The sequence below is a fragment of the Leopardus geoffroyi genome, chromosome D1 (genome assembly GCF_018350155.1).
Source record: "Leopardus geoffroyi isolate Oge1 chromosome D1, O.geoffroyi_Oge1_pat1.0, whole genome shotgun sequence".
Lineage (NCBI taxonomy): Eukaryota > Metazoa > Chordata > Mammalia > Carnivora > Felidae > Leopardus > Leopardus geoffroyi.
In genome coordinates, this window is record NC_059329.1 from 102,501,354 (window position 1) to 102,529,143 (window position 27,790).

The following is a 27,790-nucleotide window of genomic DNA, read 5'->3' on the forward strand; positions in this document are numbered from 1 at the left end:
CATGGGAACTCCCCGTACTATCTTGACAACTTTTCTGTAAGACTAAAACTACTCTAAAATAAAAAGTTCACTGCAAAGTTCTTAAAAACTAAAATAAAACAAAGTTTTAAAATAAATAAATAAAAAAGAATGAATGGGTGTTTGGCCCTTTGGAGGCAGAGTGCGATATAAATAAAAGTATAATTAGAGCCGTTTCTTGGGCAGCGATTAAGACCCACTTTATCACTCTGCGCCCAGGAGGCTCTAGCCGCAAGGGCCTGGCGCTCTCCCCAGGGCAGGGTGTTGTGGCTCTGAAACCTGCCAGCACTCTTCCTGTCTGTGATCAATCAGCACTTTCTGGCAGAGGAAGGGAGGGAGCCAGAGCGGCTGCTGCAGAGGCCAAAGGGCTTGTCCCAGGTGAACCTATGCTTCTGGGCGAATCAGCCCCCAGGAAGTCCTGTCCACCAGCTTCAGCCTTCTCTGAGCCATCGGCAAGGGAGTTACTGCTCCATCAGAACTGGCCTGTCTCCAACCCTCTCAGGACAGGCAGTGACCTCGGCAGAGGGCTGGACCACATTTGGAAGGAGGAAGAGCTAAGTGGGCAGCAAAACCCTTCAGAAGACCACCGCCCAATACCCACCACTATCACCCAGATCCCAAAGGCACTATGGGCAAAGGCCAGCTTGTTCTCAGGCTCAGTCCCATCCCAAACGCCAATTCCAGCTTCTGGATCATAGGGAAATGTGGGACACCTCCCTGGGCTTGGCTCCTGTTCAGTTTCCAAAGGCTTCCCCCCGTCATCTGGTATCCAATTCCATCCATCCATCTGGATGGGCTCTTGGTGAGGGTCCCGGAACCAAGGAAGAGGGGAGAGACGGTATTGAGACATTTCTACTTGTAATGGGATTGAGACAGGGTTCTCTGAGAAGAGACACCTCAGCTTTCTATTATGTAGGAATAGGGTTGAAAAAGGTTTGAGTCCTTGGTAAACACATTGAGCTGTTGCCTTCAGCCTGAAAGGCTGTACACAGATTCTAGTAACTCTTCCAGAGCTTATTCAACTCTTCAGAAAATGCCTTCAGAGCCACCTTTGATCAAAATTGATCAGCTCTCTTGATTGCCCAAAGTATTCCCCAATACAAGCCTCCAAGTGACTTTCAGCTGTTTCCAAAAGCCAAACCCAGGTTCAAAGACCTGTCCCCCTGAGGCCACTCCCAAAGAACCCCAGGCACAGTCTGGAAACTGGCAGCAGGTCAAGAATGTTACTGCCCCTGTTGTGGTGTTTATCAGACACCTGCCTTTACGGTCAAAGCTTGCGTGGGCTGCCCTCTCTCCTGGCCTCCCAACAAAGGCCCTGAACTGTCCCCCGGACAGAGAGAGAGCGTGGGACACCCGCACCCACACACCAGATCTGGCTTGGCTTCCCTGGGAGCGGGCCCATCTCTTCTCCCGCCCAGCAGAGCCCGGGCACTGGGACAGCCCAGGCTCCATTTGTCCCACTAATGAGTCTTAAGTGTTTGGCTTGGGCTCCTGCCAGTCCTACTCCTACAGGGAAAAGAGAATGGGAGAGAACAGGACAAAGCTCATGCCAGCTTGGCTCTGCTGGGCCCTGGGAGGGCTGGCACAGGGGTTGTCCTGCATAGACCCACCCAGGGGTGCAGCTGGGCACCAACGTGAGGCCCCCTGCCTTTCTTTTCTTGTCTACTTCAGGGGTTTCTCGAAATGCAGATTCCTGGGCACAACCACTGGATTGGCAGCCTGGAGGTGGGCCCAGGAATGTGCATTTTAATAAGCACCCCAAGGAGATTGCGATGCGTGGTCAAGGTTAAGAACCACTGCTCTGGGAGGTCTACGATGGGAATTCCGGGCTGGTGTGTGAAACTGTGTACCCATGCGTTTTTCTAGACAGTCCACAGCTTTGGTCAAATTCTCAAATTGGGTCAACAGCCCCCAGACACCTTAAAATAAAATAAAATAAAATAAAAAACTAAGGCGGTGAGTGGGATGATTTCTAAATTCAGGTGTAGCTCTGACCTCAGTGACTCAGTCCAGGCCCCATCAAGGCAAGCCTCTCCTCTCACCAAGCCACAGAGAAAGAGGCTGGCAAGTCTGGGGAACCCAGGATGACAGAGAACTAGGCTGAGGGACAGTAGGATGCCAGTGGCCAGGGTCCAGTGGACATTCCAGAATGCATGGCCTGAAAGGGCCCTTGGGGATCACAGAAGTCAAAGCCCTGGCAAGAAGGCCGAATCTTCACCAACGTCCAGTCCTCTCTGGCCACACAGCTGAACTACACTTCCCAGTATCCCATGCAGTTAGCGGAAGCCGTGAGCTGAATTCTGGCCATTGGTCCTGTGGTCCTGTGGGAAGGGTCTCCCACAAGACCCTCCCCGCTCCACTGTGTGCCTCAGGGAACGCCGAGCCCCTATAGATAGCTGAGCCACAACAGCGAAGAAGCCTGGGCTCTAAATGACTATGGCGGCCCCCCGACCACCAGCCCACCCCAGACTGTGCCACGAATGGAAAAGAACCCTTTGCGGGTTGAGTTACTGAGATTTGGGAGTTGCCTGAATCAGCAGTCAGCCTACTTGAAAGCAACCCGCCCTCCTCAGGGACACTGAGCCTACGAGCCAAGGGAAGCAAGCACCAGTATCATGGTGAGCTCCCGGTACAGGGCCGGGACCAGACCTTCCCAACTATGGCCTTGGATGGGGGACAGGGCACCATAACCACACACCACAACCTGGGCAGCACCAATTCCCAAAAAACTTTATTGTTTCAAGTGGCAAAATGTTATTGGTCTCTGTGGGGCACCTGGCAGGACGGAGGGAGACCTGGGGTGGGGCTGGGGCAGGGCTCCGCCCATTACAAAAATCAAAGGCTTTTATAAAAAATGCTATAAATTGGTATCAAAAGAAAACCCAAGGGAGGCTGGAGGAGGAAGCAGAGAGGGAGGTGTGAAGAGAGCAAGGCGGGAAGGGGGGACCAAAACCTTCAACCACTAATGCCTGAATCTGGTCAGTTGGGGAGGGGGGGGCGGTGTCAGGAAGGGGATACAAAGTGCATAAATGTGCCTCCCCAGACGCTCCTCAGAGGTGGAGGGGACAGAGGCTGCAGCCTGGGGCATGGTGGGGCTCCAGTCATCTCCTCGCCGGGGACCCCACAGGAATGGGCACTGCCTGAGACTGCCAGATGGGAAGGACCTGCAAAGGGGGAGGGGGGAGAGATCAGAGCGGGAGGGACGCAAGTGGCGGGCAGAGGGGCCTCTTCAGCCTTGGCTTCCTCTCCCCGCATCCATCCTGGCTCTCCCAGCCAATAGGCCCAGTTGTGAGGAGGGTCCCAGCTGGGGACTTTGAGCCTGGTGAGTGCCCCCAGGAGTCCCAGACCAGAAGGGCTGGCTGACCCCACTCGGGCCAGCCGCTGGGAGGAGGAAAGACTGTCCTTGGGCCCAGGGAGGAAGGCAGGATGGGCGCCCTCCTCCCAGTCCCTCCCAGGCCAGACAACACCCTGCTCTGTGGGCAAGATCTAGGGGAAGCCAAGAGGCCCACCAGGTCCTGGAGCTTGGCTCCAGCTGCCTGCTGCCAGCCTCACAGAGAAAGCCCTAGAACAAGGTACAGGGCCTCCTGAGCCATCCAGGGCAAGCCCTACTCACCCCCAGGTCCCAGACAGGCCCCAAGCCTAGGAATCCGCCCTCACCTCGAGGACTTCTCAGACCTTCTTCTTCTTCAGCTTCAGGGCTTGTAACCAGTTGGGCGATGATCCTTCGGACCTAGACGGTACAGGGCAAAGGTCACAGGCAAACCTCAGGAAAGGTGAGCAGAGGGAGGAGTGGTAGGGGGAGCAATCCTCCGGAAGAGGCGGGCTGAGGCCTCACCGAGGAACCGGAACTCTCGTGCCAACTTAACAGTGAACTTAGGGCTTATGGACCCCTTCTAGAGCCTCAGCTTTCCTCTTCCATAAAGCGGGTTTCCCTTTTCAGGCCAACCCAGTGAGGCCAGTCGAGGTCACCTACCCTGAGGATTTCTCTGGCTTGGGAGGTAACGCAAGGGGCTTCCCCAGCCCTGGGACCTTGCAGGACTTGGATCGCTGTACTGCGGACTCCTTCTGGCTCGGCTTGCTCTCCGCAGGCTCCCCCTCTTCAGCTGAGCGGTTCCGGGGGCGCAGCTTGGCCTATGAGATGAGCCCGAATGCAGAGACATCAGAGGAACGAGTAGGGGGATTCACGGAGGACAAGGCCTGCTCCCAAGCGGACGCAGGCCCCAGAAACGGGCACGGACCCCTCTGCACTGCTTTCGCCCAGATGGATGGGAAATCGTTTAAAGACAAGTTTCCAAGAAGGGAGCCGCGCCTTGCGCCGAGTAGGTCCTCGAGAAGATACTGCTACACTCGATTCAGACTCACCGGGCTGGACAAAGCCAGTGGTGACCTCTCACCCCTGTGCCTTTGCTCATTCTGTTCCCTCTGCCTAGAACACCTCCCCATCACCCCACCCTCCACAACCAGCTCCTATGCATGCCTCAAAGCTCAAATATTTATGTGAGGCCTTCCCCAACATACCCTCTCATCCCACACAGTGTGGCCGCATGAAGTAACTCCTCTGTCTCTGAACAGGCCCAGCCCCTTATCTGTGCCTCCCCAGTCACACGTCTCCCTCTCCCTCTCCCTTCACCAGAGCTAATCAGGGCCAAGGCTTGTGTCTCCCACACCCCGGGAAGTTCTGGAACACGAATGCCCTGTGCTTCCTTCCACCACACTCAGCCCGCAGCACAGGGGCCAGCAGGGAGAGCAGGATGGCAGGAGGAACGGGAAGAAGGGGCCAGGGGAGGGATGGACGGACGGATGAACGGACGGACAGAAGACAGGCTGGACGCAAGGTGGCTAGCTGGCTGGACGTGCCGGCTGAATGATCAGATGGTACCTTCAGGGCTGACGGACTCAGGCCAGGAAAGAGGTTGACTTTCAGCCCCTTGGTGCCCAAGGACATCCGTGTCCGGCGGTTCTGTGGCTCCTCTGCCACCTCCTCATCTGAAGACGGCACCCGAGAAGCTCGTGGCTCTGAGAGGGCCCAGAGGGGGGACTCAGCACAGACAGCAAGCCCACAACACCCCTCCCTCGCACGGCTCCCGGACGGCGACACGGGCATCAGGAAACAAGACAGGGACCTACCCGTGGAGTCCTGGAACAGGCGTGCCTCCGAGTCTGCCGCCTCTGACAGGCCCAGGGTGCCCCCAGGCCGGATGGCCGGGGCCCGGTGCCCACGCTTGCGCCCCAGGTTGGCACGGCTCCGGTACATGGCGCTGTCCAGGACCTCGGTGTCCTGCTCGGGACAAGGGCAACACCACTGGCACCGCTGTCCCGTCCCCAAGACACCTCAGCAACAGCTGCCTATGAGCTGCTCCCCCCCCCCCCCCCAGCGGCCTAGAGCCCCTGTTCACTTGATTCACCTGCTGCCCCCTTCCTGCCTCCCAGGCTGACAGCGCTCAGGGCTCTGCACGGCTCAGGCTCCAGGGACAAGGCTCCGGCTGCGTCACCCACCTGCCCCCCAACAGCCCAACCACTGCCCTGGGCTCAGCCTACACTGACCTCAATGAAGGAGAAGTCCTGACTGGGAGAACGGGGAGGAGGGCCTGGGGGGGGCCGCCGAGGGGGCCGCGTCGGGCCCTGCTCGCCCTGCCCGACCCCTGAAGGGCTCCAGGTGCTGTCCACCTCTTCTGTCTGGCTGGCTTCACCGTCAGGCTGCGGCCTCCAGGAGGGCAGAGGGTCCCCACCAGGCTCCAGGGGCTCCCCTTGGTCAGCACCTGCTGTGGCTCCTTCCTCCTCCAACGGGCCCCTGGCGCCCGAGGCTGCCGACTCCCTACGGGCTGCCGCCCTGGAGCTGCTGGCAGTCAGCATCCCCTCCAGCAGGCCCTGGGAGCCAGAGGGTGGGGAGCGGGCCGGGCACCTGCCAGGACTGCAAAGGAGACAGACCAGAGGACAAGGTCACCCATGAGGTCACACCTCTCTCCCCCAAAGCTCACTTCACAGTATCTGTGCCCCCTACCCACACCTGTCTTTCTCCCTCCTTTCCACGCTTTCCCAGCCTCCTCCCAGAAGGACACGGTCAGAGCCTTGTACAGCACAGCACAGAGGGGACAAGCTGGGCAGCCTGGCAGGTTCAAATCCCGGGCCTGCCACTTACTAAGGCTTTCTTTCTTTCTTTTCACCATTTTGTTTTTTGAGAGTCGGAAAGAATCAGGGCATATGCAGGGGAGGGGCAGAGAGAGAGGGAGACACAGGATCCGAAGCAGGCTCCAGGCTCTGAGCCGTCAGCACAGAGCCCGACGCGGGGCCCGAACCCAGGAACACAAGCCGAAGTTGACGAGCCGAAGCCCGAATGAGCCACCCAGGTGCCCCACTGAGGCTTCAGATGAGTCCCTCCGCCTACAAAAGTCTCGGGGTCCTCTCCCTCTGTAGTCGCTGGGGCGTGAAATGGGAACCACAGCACAAAGTGCAGCACCTGGCACCCAACGTGCCCCCATCAAAGCCAGCCAGCCGCCGTTACTGCTGCCGCAGCTACTGTTCATGCTGTCAACGTGCCCCTCCTGGGGGCGCCTGCCTGGACAGCCAACTCTCCCTGGGATGAGCCAGGCACTGGCTGGTCTGGCTGTGCAACATCTTCAGCCTTCAGCCCCCATTTCCTCCCTTCCTGTGCCCCAGTCTCAAGGAACAGCCAGGGACTCCCAGAACACGCCGAGCCTTCCTGGACCGCTGTGTGTGTGCGTGGACAAGCCGTTCCTCTGCCCGGAGAGCTCCCCCACTGCCTCTCCACTCGGTCTCCCTGCAGTTCCTCTTCTGAAGCTGGCTCGCTCCCCTCCCCTGCGCCTCGACCCTTCTACAGCCCTGTGAGCCCCCCAAGCTCCCACCAGGTCTGTGACCAGCTAGAGGACAAGAAGGGCCCCTCGTGGGCCCGGGCCTGGCCAGGAGGAGCAGGACAAGGCAGATGTTTGCCCAGTGATGAAGAGGCCGGGCCACCTTGCCTCTCAACTTGGCCTGTGCATCTTCCGCCTGCCGCTCCTTCAAAACACAGCAGCACCAACACACGGGCACATCACACACGCTCACCGACTCGAGGAGCTGGTGTGTGGGCCAGCCGCCACCCCCTAAAATATGGACACACCCCACGCACACAACGCCCCTCCCTCAAGGTACATCTAGGGCCCAGCCCCAATAAGCACAGCCAAGCCACACCCCAACATACACACACACACACACACACACACACACACACACACACACACACACTGACACCACACACACAGGGCGGGGGGCGGGCGTGGGAAAGGCTGGCAGGGGCAGTGCCTGGAAGCCAGGCCTCGGAGAGTTCCCCAAGGGGAGGGGAGTGGGGCAGGTGAGTCAGAAGCGAGCCGGAAGAGGGGAGGGCAGGAGAGAGAACGTGTGTCAGTCTGTCTTTCCACAAGCTGCTGACAGATGGAAATTAAAGCGGTCTGGGCAGGAGGGAGGAGGCGGGGGTGGTGGCAGAACGGAGCAGCCCTGGACGGGGGCCAAAGCCAGCTCACCCTGCAGCTCCGAATCAGGGAGGCTGGAAGGGAGGGGGCAGCGGCGGCACCCCACCCAGCCTGAGGAGGCCCTGCCCAAAGCCTCTCCCTGGGGTGAGGCCGAGACAAGGCTGAGGGCAGGCCCTGAGTGAAGGGGATGTGAAACAGCGGATGGGTGGATGGAAAGATCCACATCCAGAGCAAGATCTGGCCCTAAGTCCCGTGGGCAGAGGGCAGGGGATGAGCTCAGTGGGTTCTGGGGGTGGCCACGAGGAGGGGAGGGTGGGAAGAGCACTGGGGAATGTGGTATGCCTCATCCCTGTGTAAACCCCCATCTCAGGAGAAGCTTTCCTGCCTCTGAGCACCCTGAACACCTATAACCTCAGCTCCTCCCTGGCAGGGAATCAGGAGAGAGCGGTCAGGAGCCTGTGCTGAGCGCTTACACTGGCACAGATCCGGGCTCATCCCCCACTACGCCCGCGGTTACCTGTCCACTCTGAGCCTCGGCGTCTTCATCTGCAAAATGGGGAGACTAAAAGTAGCTACACAGGGACACCTGGGGGGGGGGGGGCTCAGTCCATTAAGCATCCGACTCTCGATCCTGGCTCAAGTCGTGATCTCTCGGTTCGCGAATTCGAGCCCTGAGTAGGGCTCTGCCCTGATAGCACAGAGCCTGCTTGGGATTCTCTCTCTCCCTCTCCCTCTGCCCCTCCCCTGCTCCTACTCTCTTTCCACCCCCACCCCACCCCCCACCTCTCAAAATAAATAAACTTAAAAAAAAAACGTAGCTATACTTCACTGGGTCTGCAGGCAGTATGTTGGAAATGTGTGCTCAATTTTGACGAATTTTTACGATAATCATCCTTCTCGACACAGGCTCCTGGCCTGAGGACTTATCTCATTTTGCACCGTCTATAACCCTCACCCCATCTGGACTTAGGGTCTCCTGACTGCTGCTCCAGGTGCAAACCCAGGGGATGGCATGTGGTAGATGTGCACAAAATCAGCTTCCCAGGGAGCGCGTGGGGAGCGAGGTCAGTTAAGTCTCTGACTTCGGCTCAGGTCGTGATCTCTTGGTTCACGGGTTCCAGCCCCACATCAGGCTCTGTGCTGACAGCTCAGACCCTAGAGCCCATTTTGGATTCTGTGTCTCCCTCTCTCTCTCTCTGTCCCTCCCCCTCTTGCTCTGTCTCTCTCTCAAAAATAAATAAAACATTAGGAAATTTATTTAAAAAATAATAAAAATAAATAAAAATTAAAAAAAAAAAAATCAGCTTCCCAGTATTCAAGGCTCTAAGGCCCAAAATGAGGGAGGCTTAAGCCTGGAGCTAGAATGATGTGTCTAAATGGGCAGCAGCTGGCTTGGACCCGCGAGAGACAGGAAAAGTGCCCAGAGAGGACAACAAGGCTGGGGCCCGAGGGGATACAAGGGGGCCATAATCACCAGCTGTGAACCTTGTACGTGTCATGCTGCCTCCCTGGGCCTCAGTTTCCCCACCCATGAAATGAGGGGGCTGGCCTCAATGATCTCTCAGGATCATCTCAAGATTCTATGAAGACCCCAAAATGACAAAGAGGTCTCTGTACCACTTGGGGCCCCAGGGAGGGAGAGCAGATGACCAGGAGGCCACAGAGAAGAGAGGACAGTGCATGAGCTCTTGGGGGACCTAAGAGAGCCACTCCCACCAGGAAACGGTGGCCCTACACACAGAGGAGAGGCCTGGGAGCTCCCCATGACCTCTCACCCCCATGCTGGTCTTGTCACAGCTGTGCTGGACAGGACCACCTGCCATCAGGGGTACCTTTTCCCCGCACAGAGACGATGACAAAAATGTCCCCAAGGGCCTCACTTTACGTACAGCTCAAATTTACAATCCAAATTTGCACATCAGATACAATTACAAGTAGCAAGCATTTTTTTTTTTCAGTGTTCACCCACATGTCAGGCAGGTTTCTATCACTTTACATGTGTCTTCAACTCTTAACCCTGAGAGTCTGCGGAGAAAAGCACTCCCAACATACAGACAAGAAATGGGAGGCCCTGAGGAAGAGAAGGAACGCGTCCAAGGTCACAGAGGTGGTGGCAGAATCAGTACCCAAGCCTGGCACATGGTGCCAAACCCAGACTACTCGGAACTGTCCTCAAGGACTTCCCAGGGGAACCTCCAAAATTGCCTTCCAAGAGCAATTTTCCAGGGTGGAGAATTTCCCTAAGTCAGATGCCCGGAACACAAGTTCTTTGGATGTTAGTCAAATAAGCTTGGGAAACCTTGCACTAGAGAAAGGCGAACAGGTTTCCTTGTGGCTGTGTTTTCATGTGCTACCACGTGCCCATACACAAACACTCGAGGTCGCCGACATGGCCACAGAGAGCACAGCATTCCCCAAACGTGCAACACAGGCAGAAAACCAGAGCGTCTTAAAGGTGTGATAGAGGCTAGGCTACCTGAGTGTTAAGGACTCCCTTCCTCCTCGGCTCCTACCTTCCTCTTCCCCAACCCAGATATTCCCGCTTTCCCCTTCTCAACAGCCACCCAACCGGAGGGGAAAGGTGGAGGGCTGTGGGTCCTGCTCCTTGGTAATCTGAGAGTCTTGAACATAACCACACCTGACAGCATTTACAATGTGCAAATCAGAAGGAAGCCCTGCTGTGCGGCCGTAAGCAGGTCACACCCAGTTGGAGATGATAAAAATCCCTTTCCCTGTCTTAGGGCAGCTGTGAAGGTCAACGAGGTAAGATGTGCAGTTGACATTAAGCCCTGTAGAGTGGAGTCTCGGGAAAAGAAACCAGGAGCAACCACAGGGCGTAGGAATGGTAACGTTTCCCGAAGCTAACCTTCGAAAGCCAGGCTCAGAGACGTCCAGGAACTCATCCTGGATCCCAGGGGCCTCCACACTCCCCACCCTGTGCACCTACCCCTTCCTGCAGCCTTCATCACCAACCCATGCTCTGCCCACCTTTCTCTCTCTCTCTCTCCTTAGCCGCAATGCCTCTCTAAACCTGTCCACACCCCATGATTCCCTCTGGACCCTTCCCTGTCCCCTCCACTACCATCAGCCCCTTCCACTTACAACACAGCCCCCACCCGACTGCCCAGTGAGAAGATCCAGCTTCTTCCGAAATGTAGAACTCTCTACTCGGTCAAGAGAATAGAACCAAATCTCAATAAACAGAAATGTTAAGGAAATAGACGCGATGGCTTTTTAGTACCCTTTCTAGGGGTGAAATCACCTCCACTGGTTTCAGAACGTAAAAATCCCTGAGACAGACTGCATCTGGCTGGTCAACAACTACCAGTCTGTTCCTCTGGAAAGCTCCCTTTCAGGAGCTCCATGCATGGAGGCCAAGATCATGGGGTCAGGAGCCAGGTCCCTACGACCTTCAGGTTCTTAAATTGTCTGCTCTTCTGGGCCTTAAGACAGGGCAGGCAAGATGCCCCTAATCTCTGCAAGAAACAAGCGCCACTGTGCACTCCAGTCCTGCCCTGCAGTGGCCCAGGCCACGGGGACACGCAGAATCCTCCTTCCGACACCCATGAAAGCATCCATATCCCCCGGCCTGGGAAAACCCGCGGCTTTGGGCCAAGAGGCCTGGGGAATAGGTGCTGTGCACAACCTGGGCACCAGAAGACAAGACACACCCCCTGTCTTCCAGGATAGTCGCGATACGAAGCACCGAGGAAGCCTAAAGCATGGGCAGCAAATGAACACCACCTCAGACATCACAATCATCATCTCAAAAAAAAAAAAAAAAAAAAGAGAGAGAGAGAACTCACCTGTAGGTGTGTCACATTTCAATTCTTTCAATTCTTAAAAAATTTAAAACTTCACAGTCCAAACCATCTCCATTTTCCAAACCCTAAATGTCCTCAGGGGAAAGCGGTTTCTTCCCTCCTCAAAAACACTTGCAGGGTTTCATACAGCGGCTGCACCTTCCCTCCCACACAGGGATGCGGCTCCCTTACCTGGTTCCAAAGCCAGGGGTTTCTCCCATCTCCATCCCGGGTTCTTCAGGGCCGCTCTCCAGGGAAAGGGGGGAGTGGTCTTCACCCTGGGTCTCTGGCCCACTGGTCCCGCCAGGTCCCAGCTCTCGGGCCTCCAGGCCCGGGGACGAGACACCATTGTCCCTCAGCCCCAGCTCTAGGCACTGGCTGACTTCTCCTACCCCGTGCTCCCTGGCTTCACTTGGGGCCCCCGAGAGCTCTGCGTTCCGGAGTCCCAAGTCCTGGGTCCAGTCCATCTGGCCCACTCCGCACCCCCGTGAGTCCCGAGAACCTCCAGACTCTAGGTCACATGGCACCTCCAAATTCTTCAGGCCCAGACTGCTGCCCCAGTCTACCTGGCCCGCCCCAAGCTCTCTGGGGCTGCAGCCTGCCCCTGGGGCCATGCTCCTCAGCCCAAGGTCGGGGGTCCAGTCTGCCTGTCCCACCCCACGCTCCCTGGATTTAAGGAACTCTCCAGCCTCCACACCTGACCAGTCGGTCTGCCCCACGCCACTCTCTCTGGCCTGGCTGGGGCCCCCTACATCCCCGACACCAGCCAGATCCCTGCTCCTCAGGCTGACATCGGAGGTCCAGTCCTTCTCCCCGACCCCAATGCCCCTGGGCTCCTCGGATCCCCCAGCCTCCAAACGGCTGGCCAGGTCCACGTCTCTCAGGCCCAGCTCATCTGACCAGCCCATGTGTCCCACGGCTTCCTCCCTGGCCTCACTTGAGCCCCCGGAAACCACACAGCTGGACACCTCCAAGTTCCTGAGGCCCAGCTGGTCGGTCCAGTCCACAGGCCCGGTCGGGGTCTTCTCTGGAGGCACAAAGGGGCCACCTGCCATCTGGCCAGAAGGGCTCAGGCCAACACCTCCTGCCCGATCGTCACCGATGATGCCAAACTGATGGCCCCTCTCGGCAGCCTCCACGCAGAAGTCGCCTCGCCAGTCTCGCTGCCCCGGGCTGAAGGTAGCCTCCGGCTGGGGTACGACACCAAGGCTGAAGTCGCCCGCCCAGCCTCGCAGGCCCACCTCCCTGTCATTCCGGCCAGCATCGCTCAGGCTCTGGCCCCCTGCCTGCTGCGCCCCCTGCAGCCCTCCAGCATCCTGGCCAGCCCCGCCACCGTGCCAGCTGCCCTGGTCTCTCTGTCCCAGTGGCCCGTCCTGGGACTGAGGGGTGCCGGGGCTGAACAGGCCCCCTGATTCTCTCTCTTCGGGCGGGCTTGCATCCCTGCTGGTCTGGCCCGGGCTGTCTCTGCCACTCGGAACCTTCTTTTCAAACTCCTCATCCTGCTGTTGGGCTTCCTCAGGGCTGAAGCCAGCGCTCAGGGCTCTCATTCCGAAGCCTCTGTCCTGGGGGCCAGGGGCTGTGGAGCTGCCGCGGCCACTATAGTCCCTCATCCAGGCGCTCTTCCCGAAATCCTGATCTGGCTGCTCTGCAGAATCTCTCTTCCCAAACTCCTCGTCCTGCCCGTCTGCCAGGTGGTCCTTCTTCCCCAATTTCTGGTTCTGCTCGTCTATATCCCGGCTGGCATAAGCACCCAGTGAATCTCTCTTCCCAAATTCCCAGTCTTGAAGGCTTACATCCCGACTGCAGTAAGTACCCAGCGAATCTCTCTTCCCAAACTCCTGGTCTTGGAGTTCTGCATCCCGGCTGGAGTAGGTGCCCTGGGAATCCCTCTTCCTGAACTCCCAGTCCTGAACATCTGCCTCCTGGCTCTGCTGAGTGCCAAGCTGGGCTGGCTTTCCAATCACCCAGTCCTGGGCCCCGGGCCCCCCTGGGGCAGACACTCCACTCCCATCCTGGCTGGAAGCCTCGATCTCCTCCTGGCCGATGCCACACCTGCTGGCCCAATCCCTGGAACTCGCTTCCCCAGCTCCTTGCCCACGCTTGCTGGTCCAGTCCCCCTCTCCAAGGCCTGCGTCCCCTCTAGGGCTTGCACCACCAAGGCCATAGTCCTGAGAAGTGTCTTGAGACCAGCGGGAAGGACTAAAATTGCTGGGAGAGGGGTCTGCTGTAATTCCAAATTCACTCTGCAGATCTTTCTGGGCCCAGCCAAGGAGTCCCTAGGAATCAGAAAAAGAGAGAGACACAAAGAAACAATGCTTAGAGTCAATCAGGGTGGGAGTCCAGAATGAGAATCAGCATTGCCTAGTCCAGAGAGTCCCACGTTAGCAAGAGAAACCCTGGGTCTAGATCCCAGCTGTGTGACCTTGACCGCATCACTTAACTACTCTGGGCCCCAAGGGTCCTCACCCTTAAACGGGAAGAATTCCTACTGCCTGGGGTGGTTTGGGAGAATTAAGCAAGATCATTTTAAGCCAAATCTCAGCACAGTGGCTGGCATGCAAGGGGCACTCAATACGGACACTCAATCAATGATCCCATGGTCATGTTTACAGGCCCTTGGGTAACACTTGGCCAAGCGCGAAGAGAAAGGCTGCCAGCAGAGTGGTCTTCACAGGGGTGTGGAAGAAGTGACGTTTCCATGAGGGGTGGTCAAGACTCAAAGCCCCTCCACAACCTGCTTTCCAGGTGGAGAGTCTGACCCTGCCCCTGCCCCTACTCGCCCCTGTACGTTCCCAGGCCCTTCTTCCCTAAGGAAAGGGCCCTTCTGCCTGGCTCCTCCCAGGAAGACCTCACAGCCCTCGCCTTGTCCCTGGAGGAGACAGGAGGGACAGGAGCTGCCACAGGCGGAAAAAGCTGGCCCAGGGCCCCCTGCACCACCCCCCCCCCCCCCCCAAGCCCATACTCTCTGACTCACTCCTTCAGGCGGGTCAGCCCTGGGCTCAGGGCTGCGGAGCCGGCCCGCCTCATCCCGCAGCGCCGCATTGGCTAAAAGCCTCTCCAAGACAGACACGCTGGGCTCCTGGTCCCCGAGCCGGGCCATGGCCCCTGCCCCCAGCCCGCCCCGGGCTGCTGGGTGCGGCTGAGCCGAGTGCAGGGACGGGACTGGGCCGCTCCCCTCGCCTGGACCTGTCCAACGACTCTGGCTCCCGCTTGCCCTGGCCCGGCTCCCTCCAAGGCAGCTGCAGCTCTGGCAGCCCCGCCCAGAAGCCAGTTGAGTCACCCAGCGCTGGACAGACACACCTACCAGGAGCCAGCCCGGTCTTAACTCCTTCCTGCTCCTCCTTCTCTACCCCTCCACCCCCTGCCCCCAGAGGCCTCCCGGCTCCTCCTTCCTTCTAGCCCCGCCCCTAGCAGCCCAGGCTGGCCTCGAAAACTACGTTTCAAAAGCCACCTGGACCCCAGCCCTTAAATTCAGAGGCAGCCCGGTAGGAGAAAGGGCACTGGCCAGGGAGCTGGTGCTCTGATCCAAGGCCCAGCCACCAACTTGCTGGGCAACCCTGCACAAGGCTCTGCCCTCTCTGGGCCCCGAGCTTCCTATCTGCAAGGCAAGTCTTGAGTTCAAGGGTAACAACGGTCATAAAGCCAACACTCAGTAAACACTCTTGATGAGCCAGGTGCTATTCTTAGTACTTTACAGGTATTACAACTTATTTAATCTTTGCCATCACACCGTGAGGCAGAGTTCATCATTTTTACCCCCATTTTACAGAGGCAGAATCCAAGGCACAGGAAAGTAATTTGTTCAAGGTCACATCTGGGCCAACCGCAGAGAACGCAGGCAGTCTGGTTCCGGAGCCCAAGCTCTAAACAGCTGCACTGCGTTGCCTTCCTCGATACTGTTTGTAAGGAGGCACTTTGAACGCTCAGTATATGTCAAGCACTGCGCTCAGCACACTTCATATTCCCTACGGTACCACCCTAAGAGGCAAATGTTCTTATGGTGAAAGGTTTCTGCAGCTTAGAGGTTAGGGTTAGCAAGACGACTCAGCTGGCGGAAACGCGACTTGGATACGAACTCACTCTAAAGCTGAAGCATCAATCCCATACACTCTGCTCTGTCAGCTCTGCCAGACTATCCAGCCATGAGGAGCACATCCACAGGTGCCTTGCTCACGGCGGCATCCCGGGCTCTGGACACCGAAGCCCTGGCTTCCATCCCCTGAGGCCCCCACCCTCCCTGCGGCCCTGTCCTCACCTCGGAGCAGGCACTTGGGGCCTGCGTGTCCTTCAGCTCAGACCCGGCTCCCCGCCTTGCACTGCCGGCACTAGGTGGTGGTGAGGCCAGGAGGTCATCCAGCCAGCGGGAGCTGCTTTCAGGGCCTGCAGGCTCGGGGGACGCACTACAGGGATCTTGAGCTTCTGTCCTGGGTTGGGTGGCCTCAGCCTGGGCCAAGGTCATGGCCTCCTCCTCAGCAGGCAATGCCTGCTGGGGGTCAGGGGTGCCAGCAAAGAGGATGCAGGGCTGGTCGGGGGGTGCTGGCTGCTGCTGCCCCAGGACCGGCTCCAGGATGGGCAGAGCAGCCTCCCTGGTGGCCAGAGGGAGCAGGGACTCCTGTCCAGCCACGGGCTCCCGCTCCTCATATCTCTCCTCTGCCTGCAGCAAGGCCACTCCAGGTGGGTCCCCTGGTGTCGGTAAGGGCTGGAGAGGAACAACTGGGGACTGAGGTTGATTCTCGCCATCACCCTTCTGGGCTGGGGAGATGCCTGGATCATCCACCTGCACCCAGGAACCAGGAATTCCTGGCCCCTCTGGAGCCGACTGGGTCTCTCGCCCCTGCTGGGACACTCCTTTCTCTCTGCTGGATGCAGCCCAGTCACCAGCCTCAGCAGCCTCGGCGGCCTCGGTGGCTTCGGTAATGGGGGAGGGAGGTGGGGAGTCCAGCCGCCACACCCCAAGACCTGAAGGCCGAGTGGGGAAGGTCCATTCAAAGGACTGTGACAAGCTCCAGTTGGACTCTGTCCCACTCCCAAAGGGACGATCCAAGGCAGACTGGCTCCCCTGGGTTTGGGGCAGGGCAGCCAGCGAGCCCCCCAGCTTCTCCTGGTCTTGGCCAGGCGGCCGGAGCACACCCTCAGAAAATCGGCGCTGAGCCAGGCTGATGGGACGGAGATCTATGTCACCCTTGGCTGCCACATCCCCAGATGGAAACGTCCGAGGAAGATCCGGCAACTCACCCCCCTCAGTCAGGGGCTGGGCAGAGGTAGCCGGGGGCTGCCCCAGGCTGTGGTGCCCTGAGACCTTCTCAAGGGCCAGGCTGCCAGCTGCAGGGGCCTCTGGGGCTTCCACAGCAGGGAGCCCTAAGCTCGGGGCGCAGTCGGAGCTCTGACCCTCATCAGGAAGGGCTACAGTTGGGGCTGCTGGGGTCACAGGGGGGCAGGGAGAGGGCCCAGAAACTGCAGGACTCTGGGCTTCTGGAAGCTGAGAGTGGCGGGGAGAGCTCTCATCAAGTGAGTGATGTCTGGGAGACCCCTCAGCAGGTGAGTGAAGTCGGGGAGACTCTGGGGCTAGGCCTGAGACTTCAGTGGGGAGGCTTGGGCTGGCAGAGCCTCCATTCTGTGAGGCGGAGCCTGGACTCGAGGGGCCCCAGGGCTTGGAGACCTGCAAGAGAAAGGTCAAGAGCCATTACTCCCCTCCCACAGAGACCCCAGGTCGGCTGCTTCCTCACACTCTCAACTCCACAGACCAGAGGAGGAAACAGGAATTCAGAAGGAGGGCCTCTCAGGGCAGCTAAGGGAAGCCCCGAGAATTATTTTGGGGCATCTTATGCTTCTTAGGGTCTGCAGACCCCACCCCCCAGGCCCTCTCCCCAGAAAATGCACACAGCCTCACTCATAGCATCTCCAGTGGTTCAGATCTTCCCTCCCCCCCCCAACTCCCAGAGCTCACCTAAGGATGTAAGAATGTGTGGTGCATCGGTCAAGAACCCCGGCTTGACAAACAGAGAAGGAAAATGGGGAATCTGCCATCTGGGCAGGCGGGGTGTTGCCTCAGAACAGGTCTGTAAGCCCAGGGTGGAGCCAGACCACCCACAGAAGCAGCTACAGGGGGCGCTGTGGCGCTTCCCACCCCGTTCTGTGTATCCACACGTCCCAGCACTACCCAAGGAAGCAGGCAGGTCCTGCCTCGGGATCCAGGCAAAAGGCACCAAGGGACATGAAAGCACATGGCTTGGAGTCATCGGCACTGCCTCCTATGAGCCGTATGCCCTCCCATATGGTGGTGAGGTGGTATCTCCGAGCCTCCGCTTTCCCATCTGTACACTGGGGCTAACAGCAACAACATCCATCTCAAAGTTAGGTGAGGATTAAATAAGATCTGTGCACAGGGCCTCTCGGGATAGAACTTACGGAAAATATAGACGCTATGGGATAGGGGTCTGGGAGAGGAGGAAGGGGCAGAGCGCCTGGCATCCTGGCATTCCACTGCAACCCTTGGCCTGTCCCCAGACAATGAAGGAAGCCTTGCTCCCCAGGGGTGACGCTTCCCCTGCCACTCCCTCCAACGGGGTAGTTTTTCCCGCATCATCGCCCACTGGGTCTGGGAGAGAGAAGGTCCCACTTGCTTCTCAAGTCCCTTTCCTTTGCCCCCATCCTCCCTCCTCGCCATACAACTCCAGTGTTCAACCGCACACCCTAAACTACACCACCCACCACCCCTCCTGTCTGAGCCCCTACAGAGCCCTCCAGCATCCTGGTTCTCCATTCCTTGACCGCTTCTTGCATGGTCACTTTGTGAGCCACCTCTCCCAGGTCATACTCTACTCCTTGTCCTCACTGGTAACTGCAGCCCCTCTATAATCTCCACTCCAAGTGTCTGCTCCCCACTCCCACCTCCTATGGGTCCCGCTACCTCTTTCCACCTCGCTGATCCTTCAAATGCCTCTGCCTCCAGGAAGCAGAGCCTACTAACCCTCCTCCTTCTCATGGTCCCTGTTCCCCTCCTGCCCTCACTTCTCAGTGGTGTTTAAGTCACTTCTTTCCACAATTCCCCCAACCAACCTCCACGCAACGTTTCCACCCAGCTCTCCACCTCCCCGCGGCTGTACCTGGGGCTGGACGTGGCTGCAGGACAGGAAACAAGCCAGATGCCCAATCTCCCTACCGCCTGATCAGCTCTCAAACCTCCAGGACCTCAAACAGGCCCCGAACCCCCGGCCATCCCCTAACACTTCCCCTCGCGTGCCCACATTCCCAGGGGATGCTTCTGCGTCTGGTGTTCTCAAACCCCAACACCACCTGCCGCCCCCATCAGCCACCAGCCCTCACACCCTACTGCCTGCGTGTGAGCCCAAGCACCATGCTCCCCTCCTATGCTTGTGAGCGGTCCTGGCTCAGAGCTCTCTCTCCCCTGCATCATTGATTTTTCCTTCTCTACTGGCTCATTTCCACCAGCACACAAACTGCTCTTATGTCTTCTGTCTTAAAAAAAAAAAAAAAAAAAAAAACACTCTCGACCTCACCTCTCTCTAAAGCTTACCACCAGGTTTCTTGAATGTGTTGCCTACATTCACTCTCTATCCATCGGAGTTCCTCTTGTCTCGTTCTCTCCTGAACCCCCTCCAGACAGGCTTCTCCCTTCACCCGGCCAGCTAATGCTACCATCAAAGTCACCAATGACCTCCCTGTAGCTGAATCCCATTCCAAGGGCTCACCTGCCTTGACCTGATAGCAGCATCTGACCGTGGGTCATGCCCTCCTCAAGCCCCAAAGGTGGCTGCTAGCTCTGTGTGGCCTCTAGCACCCCAACCTCCCCAATCTCCTCCTGGTCTCCCCTGCTACACATGGGGCCTGGGGCCCCTGCCCTCCTGTGCCTCCCTGGCTCCTCTGGTGACCTTAACCCCCCTGGTGACCTGCCTGTCTTAACTGCTACGTTGTATGCTGACAACTGTCCAGCTGCCCCCTCAATATTTCCACTGGGGTATCGAAGAGGCATCTCAAACTCAGCAAATCTAGAAACAAACTCCTCATATCCCCCCGATCCTGCTTCACCCTTCCAGGTGCCCACTTGAATGAATGGTAACCTCGCCACCCTTCCACGGCACAGGCCAAAGGCCCTGCCGTCATCTGTGACTCTGCACTGGCTCGCTCTCCTATCAAGCCACCTGCAAACCCTGCCTGCCTCACCTTTAAATCCTATCCAGAGTCGACCTCCTGGGTCCAGCCACCAGGCTTATGTTCCCACTGGTCCCCGCCGCCGCTCTTGGCTCCTTGCAACCAAGATGACGCTTCGCGACCAAGCCAACACCAGGTCGCTGGTCTCCTCCAAACCCCTCAGTGGCTTCTTCCCCTCACTCAAGGCCAAGTGTTTCCAGTGGCCTGTGAGGCTCCACACCATCCAACCCAGCACCCGACCCACCAGCTGTCAGACCTCGCTGGCAGGCAACTCCTCCTCTCTCACTGCAATCCAGGCATCCTGGCTTCCTTGCCAGGAAGGCACTAAGTCTCCTGTACTTAGTTTTTTCTGCCCAAAACACTGTTCCCCAAACGCCCATGCAGCTCACTCCCTCACCTTCGCAGCAAGGCCTCTCTCACTGCCTTGGGCCCAGAGCTCCCTGCCTTGACGGGACTCCCGCACTTGTGACACACTGCAGTCTGCGGGCTCAAGGGATGCCTGTGCTTGTGTCTGCCTCCCTGCACTGGGTGAGCTCCCTGGGAGCAGGAGGCTGTGCGCTTTGTTCTCTGCTGTGTCCCCGGCACTCGACTCACGGTAAGTGCTTAGTAAGTATCTGTCGGATGGACGAGGGAATGTGGTCAGGTCTCCATCGACGGGGAGACAGGACAGCCCTTGGCCAGAAGGGCTCTATGAGCTAGAAGGGGTATCAGTTACTTGGGAGAGCAGGCTGACCATCCTCTGAGCACGCTGTGAGGAGCAGTGGGGAGGAAATAGGGAACACCCGCTTCTGACCCCCTTGTCCTCCAGGCTGCCTCCAGCCGCTCACCTCTCCTCAGGAGTCTTGCTCTGCTCTTCCTGGCACTCGTTGGGAGACACTGCTGGCCCCTCCTGGGACCATCCCCTAGAGAGGGTCCCACTGTCCTCATCTGAACCCCGAGAAGACAGCCCAACCAGGGAGAACACTGGAATCAGGCACTTCAGATCCTGCGTCAGCCCCTGGGTGCCAAACCTGGGTGAGCCGTGGCGTCCCCACACCTCACACGGGACCAGGAGGGCCCAGCAGCCAGAGTTCTCATAAGGACTAAGTTAGTCACCGTTCCTGGGACGTGCCCAACACGCCGCAGATACCTGATCAGGGCTGGTTGTTATAAATATTATAATTACTGCTTGTAACGAGTAGTTTCACAGCTTGAACCACACTTAACCACCTCGAGGATTGAAAACAATGGCCTGGGAGTCAAGAAATCAGAGTCTTGGGGCCAGACCTGGGTGGGGCAAGCCACCTCCTCCACAGGCCTCAGTTTCCCCATCTACACCACAAGGAGGTCACACAAATGATCTCAGAGATGACCCCTCCAGCTCTAAAATACTACGATTCTGATTCATAACAGGAGGCTAACTCACATCGGCAGGTGGGTCCAAGCTGGCTGGCTGAGCCAGGTCCCCGTTGAAGGCCAGGTCCAAAGGGGGATTCCTGTGAGGGAACAAGAAATGGAGGCAGAGAATAGAGCAGTCTGCCACTGATGACCAGGGGGAGACTGGATGGAGAGTCTGCCAAAGTGACTTCAATAGCCCCCAAAGTCAAAGCCCCCAGGCACCTACTACTGAGCCCCACCTGGAATCACTGAGGACAGAGAAACAGTGTCGTTTCCAGAGAGAAAGTGCACCGGGAGACAGTGCCCATTCCCTACCTGCACATCAAGGGTTAAATTCCCCCCCACCCCCCCACTCCTCTAGGAGAAGCACCCTGCATGCCCAGGCCCCTCAGTGGTTCCCAAAAAGCTAACTCCTCCTTCCCCTAGCCCATAAGGGGTTAACGTTCTCCTCCAGCCAGGAAGAGTGCAGCTGGTCCCGGCTGCCCTGCCAATACTTCTTGAAGGATTGCAGGGGGAGGAAGAGGGGGAAGAGTGATTTTCCAAAGTTGAAGTTGCTCCTCTTGAGTTCTGCTTAGAGCAAGGAAGGGGAGGAAGTCTGAGAGCAGACGGGCCTGGGCAGCGTGTGACCTCCTGGACGCCTGGGACGAAGAAGGATGAACTAGGGCCCCTGCCCTCCAGGCAAGTTCAGGTGAGAATGGGGCCAGGCTGGGGGGCAGGGTAGGGCAGGGGCCTTCAGCTTGGGACTCAGCCCAGACCACAGGAGCCCTGCCCTTCACAGCAGTAGGAAGGGGAGGGGAGCCTGTGCCCACCACCCCCAGGGGCACCTCCTGGCCAGCCCTCCTTTACACTGGCACCAACCCCAGACAACTGTAGCATGTCCCACAGTCTCCAACCTGGCCGTGACCTCTGTGCACGGACGCTGGCCGACCTGGCATCGAGGCGTGCTCGTGTCATAGCTGTTCTATCAGACTCCTCCTTGTGGGCAGACTGCACCCTGCTGATCCTATCCTCGGCCCCCGCACCGCCCCCCCCCCCCCCCGCAACACACACCAGCACCTGCACGCTGTCCCAACCTCAGTAGGAGCTAGCACTAAAGAGAACAAGCTTTGGAATCAAATAGACCTGAATTCAAATCCTAGCTCTGTCCCTTATTTGCTGAGGAACCACGGGAAGTCGTTTAGAACCTCAGTTTCTGCATCTCTAAAACAGGTCTAATATTCTCTCCATCAAATAGCATGGCGGTCAATCACATGAGGCAAACTCAACTCTCCGGATAAAAAGAACTAAAAATAAACTTCCATACAGTACATTTGAATTCCACCGTTAACATACATCAGCTCTGTAAAAGAACACAGCAGCACTGACACCATCTACCAGGGGAGTGTTTTGTGACTTAGACCAGGGTCCGCCTGCACTCATAGCACACTGACCCCAAACTAACCTAACCGTGAAGGTCACAGTCCCAGATAAAGCCACCCCCGTGTCCTCCAGGATGCCTCCCTCCGCTCACCTCTCCTCAGGGGTCTTGCTCTGCTCTTCCTGGCACTCGCTGGGAGACTTTGCTGGCACCTCCTGGGAGCATCCCCTGGAGAGGGTCCCGCTGTCCTCATCCCTGGGACCGGTGGCCACACCATACGTCCGGGGGCCATATCTTGAGCTGCCATCATGGTTAAAGGTGAGGCGGGAGCCCCAGAGGCGATCAGGGCTGGCAGGGACCTCCTTCCGAGGCTGCTCCATCTTGGCCAGGATCTCTTCCACTGTGGTGGCTGCAAAGCGCTCTGAGGCCGGACGGAAGGGGGCAGGGGCCTTCCGCACGCCTCCTGGGGCAGCACATCGAGCTGGGGGTGTCAAAGGTGGCATCTCTTCTTTCCCGGCCTCCTCTTTCCCAGTCTCTCGAGTGGCTTCTCCTCCAGTAGAGGTCTCAGGCGTAGGCCTTGGTGCAAAGGGAAGGGGACGCTTGCTGCCACCGTAGGGCTGGGGTCCTGCGAGCATGTTCATCTTCCGGGCAGAAGGCAGCTCAGCCAGGGGGCCCCGGGGGGGCCGAGGCCCAACAGGCACCAGCAGGCTGGGCTTGGCAGGCAGGGCTGGCTTGGCAGGCAGGGCCCGAGGTTTGGGCTTGACGGGGGGTTTGGCCCGAGGGTCACCTACCGAAAGGAAAGGATTGGTTGGGGGTCTGTCAGAAGATCCAGGAAGCAGAACTTCAACTCCCACCCTGTACAAACTCCGAAAGTTCACATCCTTCTAGGTACAAGGCAAATGTCACCTCTTCCATGAAGCCTTCCTTGATCATCCATACACATCTCAGAAGCACCTTCTCCCATCTCCAAATTTCAAAAACATTACTCAATCTCCCTTACAAGCTAAAGCTACTTAAGGGCCCAGCTGGCATGTAATTTCTCCTTATAGCCCCCTTTGCACCCTAGCACATGTTCTTATCAAACGAACACACTAATGAATGAACAAAAGAGCCAATAAATGGATGCCTGCCTGCCCACATCAAGCAGTCAGGCCACCATGTCCCCAGTCCTGTCCCTTCCTCTTACATGACACTGTACTGCTCCACCACCCATAGTAAACCTAGCTCAGCTTCTCCACTCTGGCTCCCTACTCCACCCCCCTCCCAGAGTACACGCCCAGGCCACCTTCCCACTGTCATCCGGTGTGTGATCAGGAATGAAACTTACTATTGACCTAAGCCAAACAGAAGTTAAACTTGCTACAGGAAAAAAACAAGACCAGAAACCTACCTTCTACATAAGGCATTCCACTGCCAAATAAAAGACTTGGAATTACTCATGGCCGTGGCCCTGCTAATAGAATCCTGTATCACCCACTCATTGGACCCAGCCCAAGAAAGGAGTCTAGACACAGAGCCAGGAGGTCTGGGTTCAAACCCCGCTAGGTGCACACCATTTCCCCTCTAGGCCTCAGTTTCCTCCTCTGCAGAACACATGGTTTAATCCGCACCACACCTTGAAGGGCAGTCTGCTCTCATCTGCTGGGGACCTAGGTTCTCAAACCTGGTCTGAAAGGGCTCGACAGGAGCGAACCACCTCGCAGACTCATCCTGCGTAGCCTCAGTGTGCCTCCCACTCTCGCTCCCCCACCCCCTCCAAGACAGAGCAGGGGTTCCGTTGCTGCGCCCCCACCCTCCTCCGGGCCACCCTGCTCCGCCCAGCACCCATGGGTACCTGGCTCCGAGCCAGCAGACACCGGCTCCTCCTGCATTTCCCGGGGCGGTGGGGAAGCCATGGCTGCGCCTTCGCGGAGAGCCGACACTTTCATCACATGCGGCAGAACCTGCGTGAGAATTGGGGAGCCGAGGGGTGTGAGCGGGGTGGCCGGAGACCCAGGAAATGAGAGCAAGAGACTGAGAAGGCACAGGGGCTGCGAGCTGGCAGCAGGCTTGGCTGAGGGAAGTGTCCTTCCAGCAGGGGCAGAGTGTGGGACCGGAAGCGGGAACTTCAGAGGGGGTTGGGGGAGGTCAAGGGAGGTCCCGGAAGCCGTATCCTCCACTCGTCCCAGACGGCTCTCTCAACTCCGGTCTCCTAACCCCGGAGTCCTGGAGCTTCAGGGACCCGCCCACTGCTCCCTCTGGCAAGCTCTCCAAGACACCCCACTTACCGTTGCCAAGGCACCCCTTGGGTCCGGCAGCCCTGCCTGAGGTATCCACTCAGGGCCGGAGCAAGAGGGCCGCGAAGTCTGAGGTCTCTCCGTGAATCACCTCATGGGAGACGGGAAAAACCCGCTCCTCCCCAACCTGGGGCTCCGCCCCACCGCCTGCCTCCCCCCTTCCCGCTCACCCTGCCCCCCCCCTCCTGCAGCTGGGAGTGGTTCCCTCTCTCCCCTCTTTCCCCTCCTCCTTCCACATCCCTGCCCCATGCCCGCCCGCCCGCCCGCCTCGGAGCTGTCTCATCCAAACACGGAAAAATAAGGAATAAAAAGTAAACATCTGGAATACATTTTTTTTTCTTTAATTTCTCAATCGCTTTGGCTTCAGCTTGGAATTTGATGAGGTAAAGCCAGGGCCTAGTCCTGTTGCCATAGCAATGGCCTCCCACTGGATTTCCAGAGCCTCGCCAAGAGGAAGGAGGAGCCGGCCCAGGCCTGGGCTGGGAGAATGGGACAGGACTTGAGAACATCCGGGGGGTGGGGTGGCTTGGGGGAGAAACTCCCTGGGGTTCCCCTCTGGGCAGTCAGGGCGGGATAACCAAGGCAGATGAAAAGGGGATACTGGGCATCACTCACCAGCCCAGGGTTGGCCGAGGGGTCTTAAGGGGGACAGAAGAAGAATTTTTAAACCCTATGGCAGGGACCAAATGATGCCCTTCCTCTAAGCTGGTAGCAGGAGCTTGGGGGTCTGATATACCAGGATTCAGACACTGGGTGGGTCTACCACTCTCCAGCTGTGTGACCTGGGGCACACTGCTTACTTCTCTAAGCCTGTTTCCCTCTGTAAAAACAGGAGTTAATGAGACAGGTGGGAGGCCCAGGTGAGAAGGTACATGCAAACTTAGCACAATGCCTAACCCGGAAAAAGTATCCAATAAAGGTCGGCCACTATTAGCATGATTCCATTGGGTATCACCAAGGAGGGAAGGTCCTTGGTAACTACCTCCTCCCTTCCCCAGGCCACAAGCTGCCAGCATTCCAGACCATTCTTTCACTCCCAAGGGCCCCAGTCTGGTCACCTGCTCCTCAGACACTCCACTACCTCCTCAGTTCCCATTCTGACTCCTGGAGCACCATCCCACCCACAAGAACCCACCGGCCACCACCACCGGGCTCCAGAGCCCCCTGCCTGTCTCATTCCAAAGGAAGGAAGAGGTTTCCTATCACCTTGGTATGCACACAGCCCTGAGGACCACCCAACACTCTCCCACCTGCAAGGGGCACTGCCTTCCTCAGCACCCACTCCAGCTGGCCTGGGAAGGCAGCGCCAGATGCCAAGAAGGGACCTCTGTGGCCCAGCCTTTGCACAATTCACCCACCCCTCACATGTGACCCTGCCCCGGCTTGTTTCTAAGACAGGAGAGAACACGAAGAGCGTAAAGAGAAACCCAGTACCGTCCATCCTCGGTCAGCCAACTACAAGGGAGGGTTGCACACCAGGGGTGGATGAGAACCGTGCAGGGCCAGTCCCAATGTGCGTGGGGGAGGGGCACACGGCAAGGAAAAAAAAAATTAAAAAAACACAAGATTGTTTCCTTGTCCTTGAACACTATTACAAGGGACATGGTGTGGGTGGTTAGAAATAGGGGCAAACTGACCAAGAAATGTAAAACCCTTTTACCTGGGGCCCTGATGGGCACCTCTACAGTATGAGGGGCTGCAGCAATGAAGTGGGGCCCTCGGCTTCCCCAAATGCGAGGGCCAGAGAAGCTCAGAGGCCCCGGCCAGGAAACCCAGGTGACCAAGGCCATAGCCAAAAGCTGAAGAATCACAGCGGCACTGAGCACTCCCGCCCCCAGCAGTCAGGGGAGACTAGCTGACCCCCGGGTGCAAAGGCCGCCAGAGGGGCTAGAGAGAGAGGCTGGGCAGCTCCAGCCGGATGACAAGGGCCCAAACAGCCATCGGCGCAAGCGGGGTCGCCTCTAAAGACCCTGGGATCTCCGGCCGGATCCGGGACAGAGAGGTCGACAGGGACAGCACGTAAACTGCTGGAGGAGGGAGGGCCAACGAGAAGACGGAACAGCCCGGGGCGAGGGGCCGTCTGGAGGGGCCCAGTGGGGAGCTCTGGACACAGAGGGGACGCCGGCAGCCGAAGAGGAGGAGAAGCGGGTGGAGGAGGCGGAGGAGGAGGAGGGGGCGGCGGCGGCGGCAGAAGCGGAGGACCTGTGCGCTGGATATGAAGCAGCCGGCGAACAGACGAGGGACTGGGGACGCGGACAGGGTGGGGGCGGAATGGGGTGGCTGGGGGCGTGCCGAGGGAGCCGGGAGAGGGGGCGAGCACAGGCCCGGGGAGGGAGAGGCGGGGGTCCCTCCAGCAGCTCCGCCCGCCCCCGGCCCCGCCTCAAGCCCTCGCCCCCTCCCCCCTTTCTTCTAGCTCGGGCAGCACGAGCTCCAGACCGTGCACCCTCCGCCCCCGCGCACACGCGCCAGCTCCCCAGCGACCCCCGCTTCCCCTGCACCCCCGGCCCCTGCAAACTTTCCTGATGACCCCCCCGCTTTACCTCAAACCCGAGGTCCCGGCAGGAAAGCGCCCACTCCTTCCATGCCTCTCCCCCGCCCCTATCCCGGACCCCGCCCCCTCCTTCGCCCTCCTGCCCGCCCCCGCGCACTCACGCGCTCCCCCGGGATCCGGCTCCGCTCGGCTCGGGCTCGGCGCCCCGACGCCAGTCCCCGCCGCCGCTGCCGCCGCCGCCGCCGCTGCCGCCGTCACCGCGGGACCAAGCCAGAGCGAGCCCCGGCGGGGCCCCGCCCCTAGCTCCGCCCAGGCCCACGCCCCCAGAGCGCCTCATGAATATCCATGAGCCGGTGGAAACCGGGAGTGGGAAGCCCGGGCAGAAAGCACCGGGCCGTAAGCACCGGGCCGTATGCAAATAGGCGCAGCCCCGGTACCCAATTATTTATGTGTCTTGCAAATAAGGGGCCTGCCCCAGGCTCAGACCCCGGAGAAACTGACGCAACTAGGCTGCTAGGAACACTCAGGCAAAATGCAACCGAGACGGCTGCCTAGAGAGGCTGCCTGGGGGACGAACCACTGGGGCCCGGCGGCCGGCACTGACTGCAGCACCATAGAGTCACGGCGAGACAGAAGGGAACCGTTGGCGGACTGGAGAGGCTTCCTGTGGCAAACACCTGAGAATGTACCAACGTGGCCGCTCCACGTGTATAAGTTCGGAGGTAGAGCCGCGGTGAGGACGACTGAAAGCTCTATTTTCCTAGCGGGTCCTCGTTTATCTTCTGATTTGCCCCCTTCGCGGATGGAAGTTCCTCTCGACCTCAAAATCT

General features: G+C 58.4%; 1 protein-coding gene across 3 annotated transcripts; it reads right to left on the reverse strand.

The window, feature by feature from the left end:
* Positions 1–2,731: 2,731 nt before the first annotated feature.
* TNKS1BP1 (tankyrase 1 binding protein 1) lies at positions 2,732–27,385 on the reverse strand. 3 transcript variants are annotated; one of them, XM_045485246.1, is made up of 12 exons: positions 27,122–27,385; positions 24,028–24,136; positions 22,347–22,980; positions 20,865–20,934; positions 15,543–16,946; positions 11,480–13,563; positions 5,563–5,929; positions 5,146–5,296; positions 4,898–5,034; positions 3,992–4,149; positions 3,676–3,748; positions 2,732–3,182 (listed from the first exon to the last, which is right to left on the reverse strand). In XM_045485246.1, the coding sequence occupies exons 2-11, from the start codon at positions 24,119–24,121 to the stop codon at positions 3,688–3,690; spliced, it is 5,160 nt and encodes a 1,719-aa protein (XP_045341202.1). In that variant the 5' UTR covers positions 24,122–24,136; positions 27,122–27,385; the 3' UTR covers positions 2,732–3,182; positions 3,676–3,687. The 3 variants fall into 3 exon arrangements, with proteins under 3 accessions (XP_045341202.1, XP_045341201.1, XP_045341203.1); XM_045485245.1 differs by lacking the exon at positions 27,122–27,385 and adding an exon at positions 27,010–27,075; XM_045485247.1 differs by lacking the exon at positions 27,122–27,385 and adding an exon at positions 24,461–24,613.
* Positions 27,386–27,790: the final 405 nt, after the last annotated feature.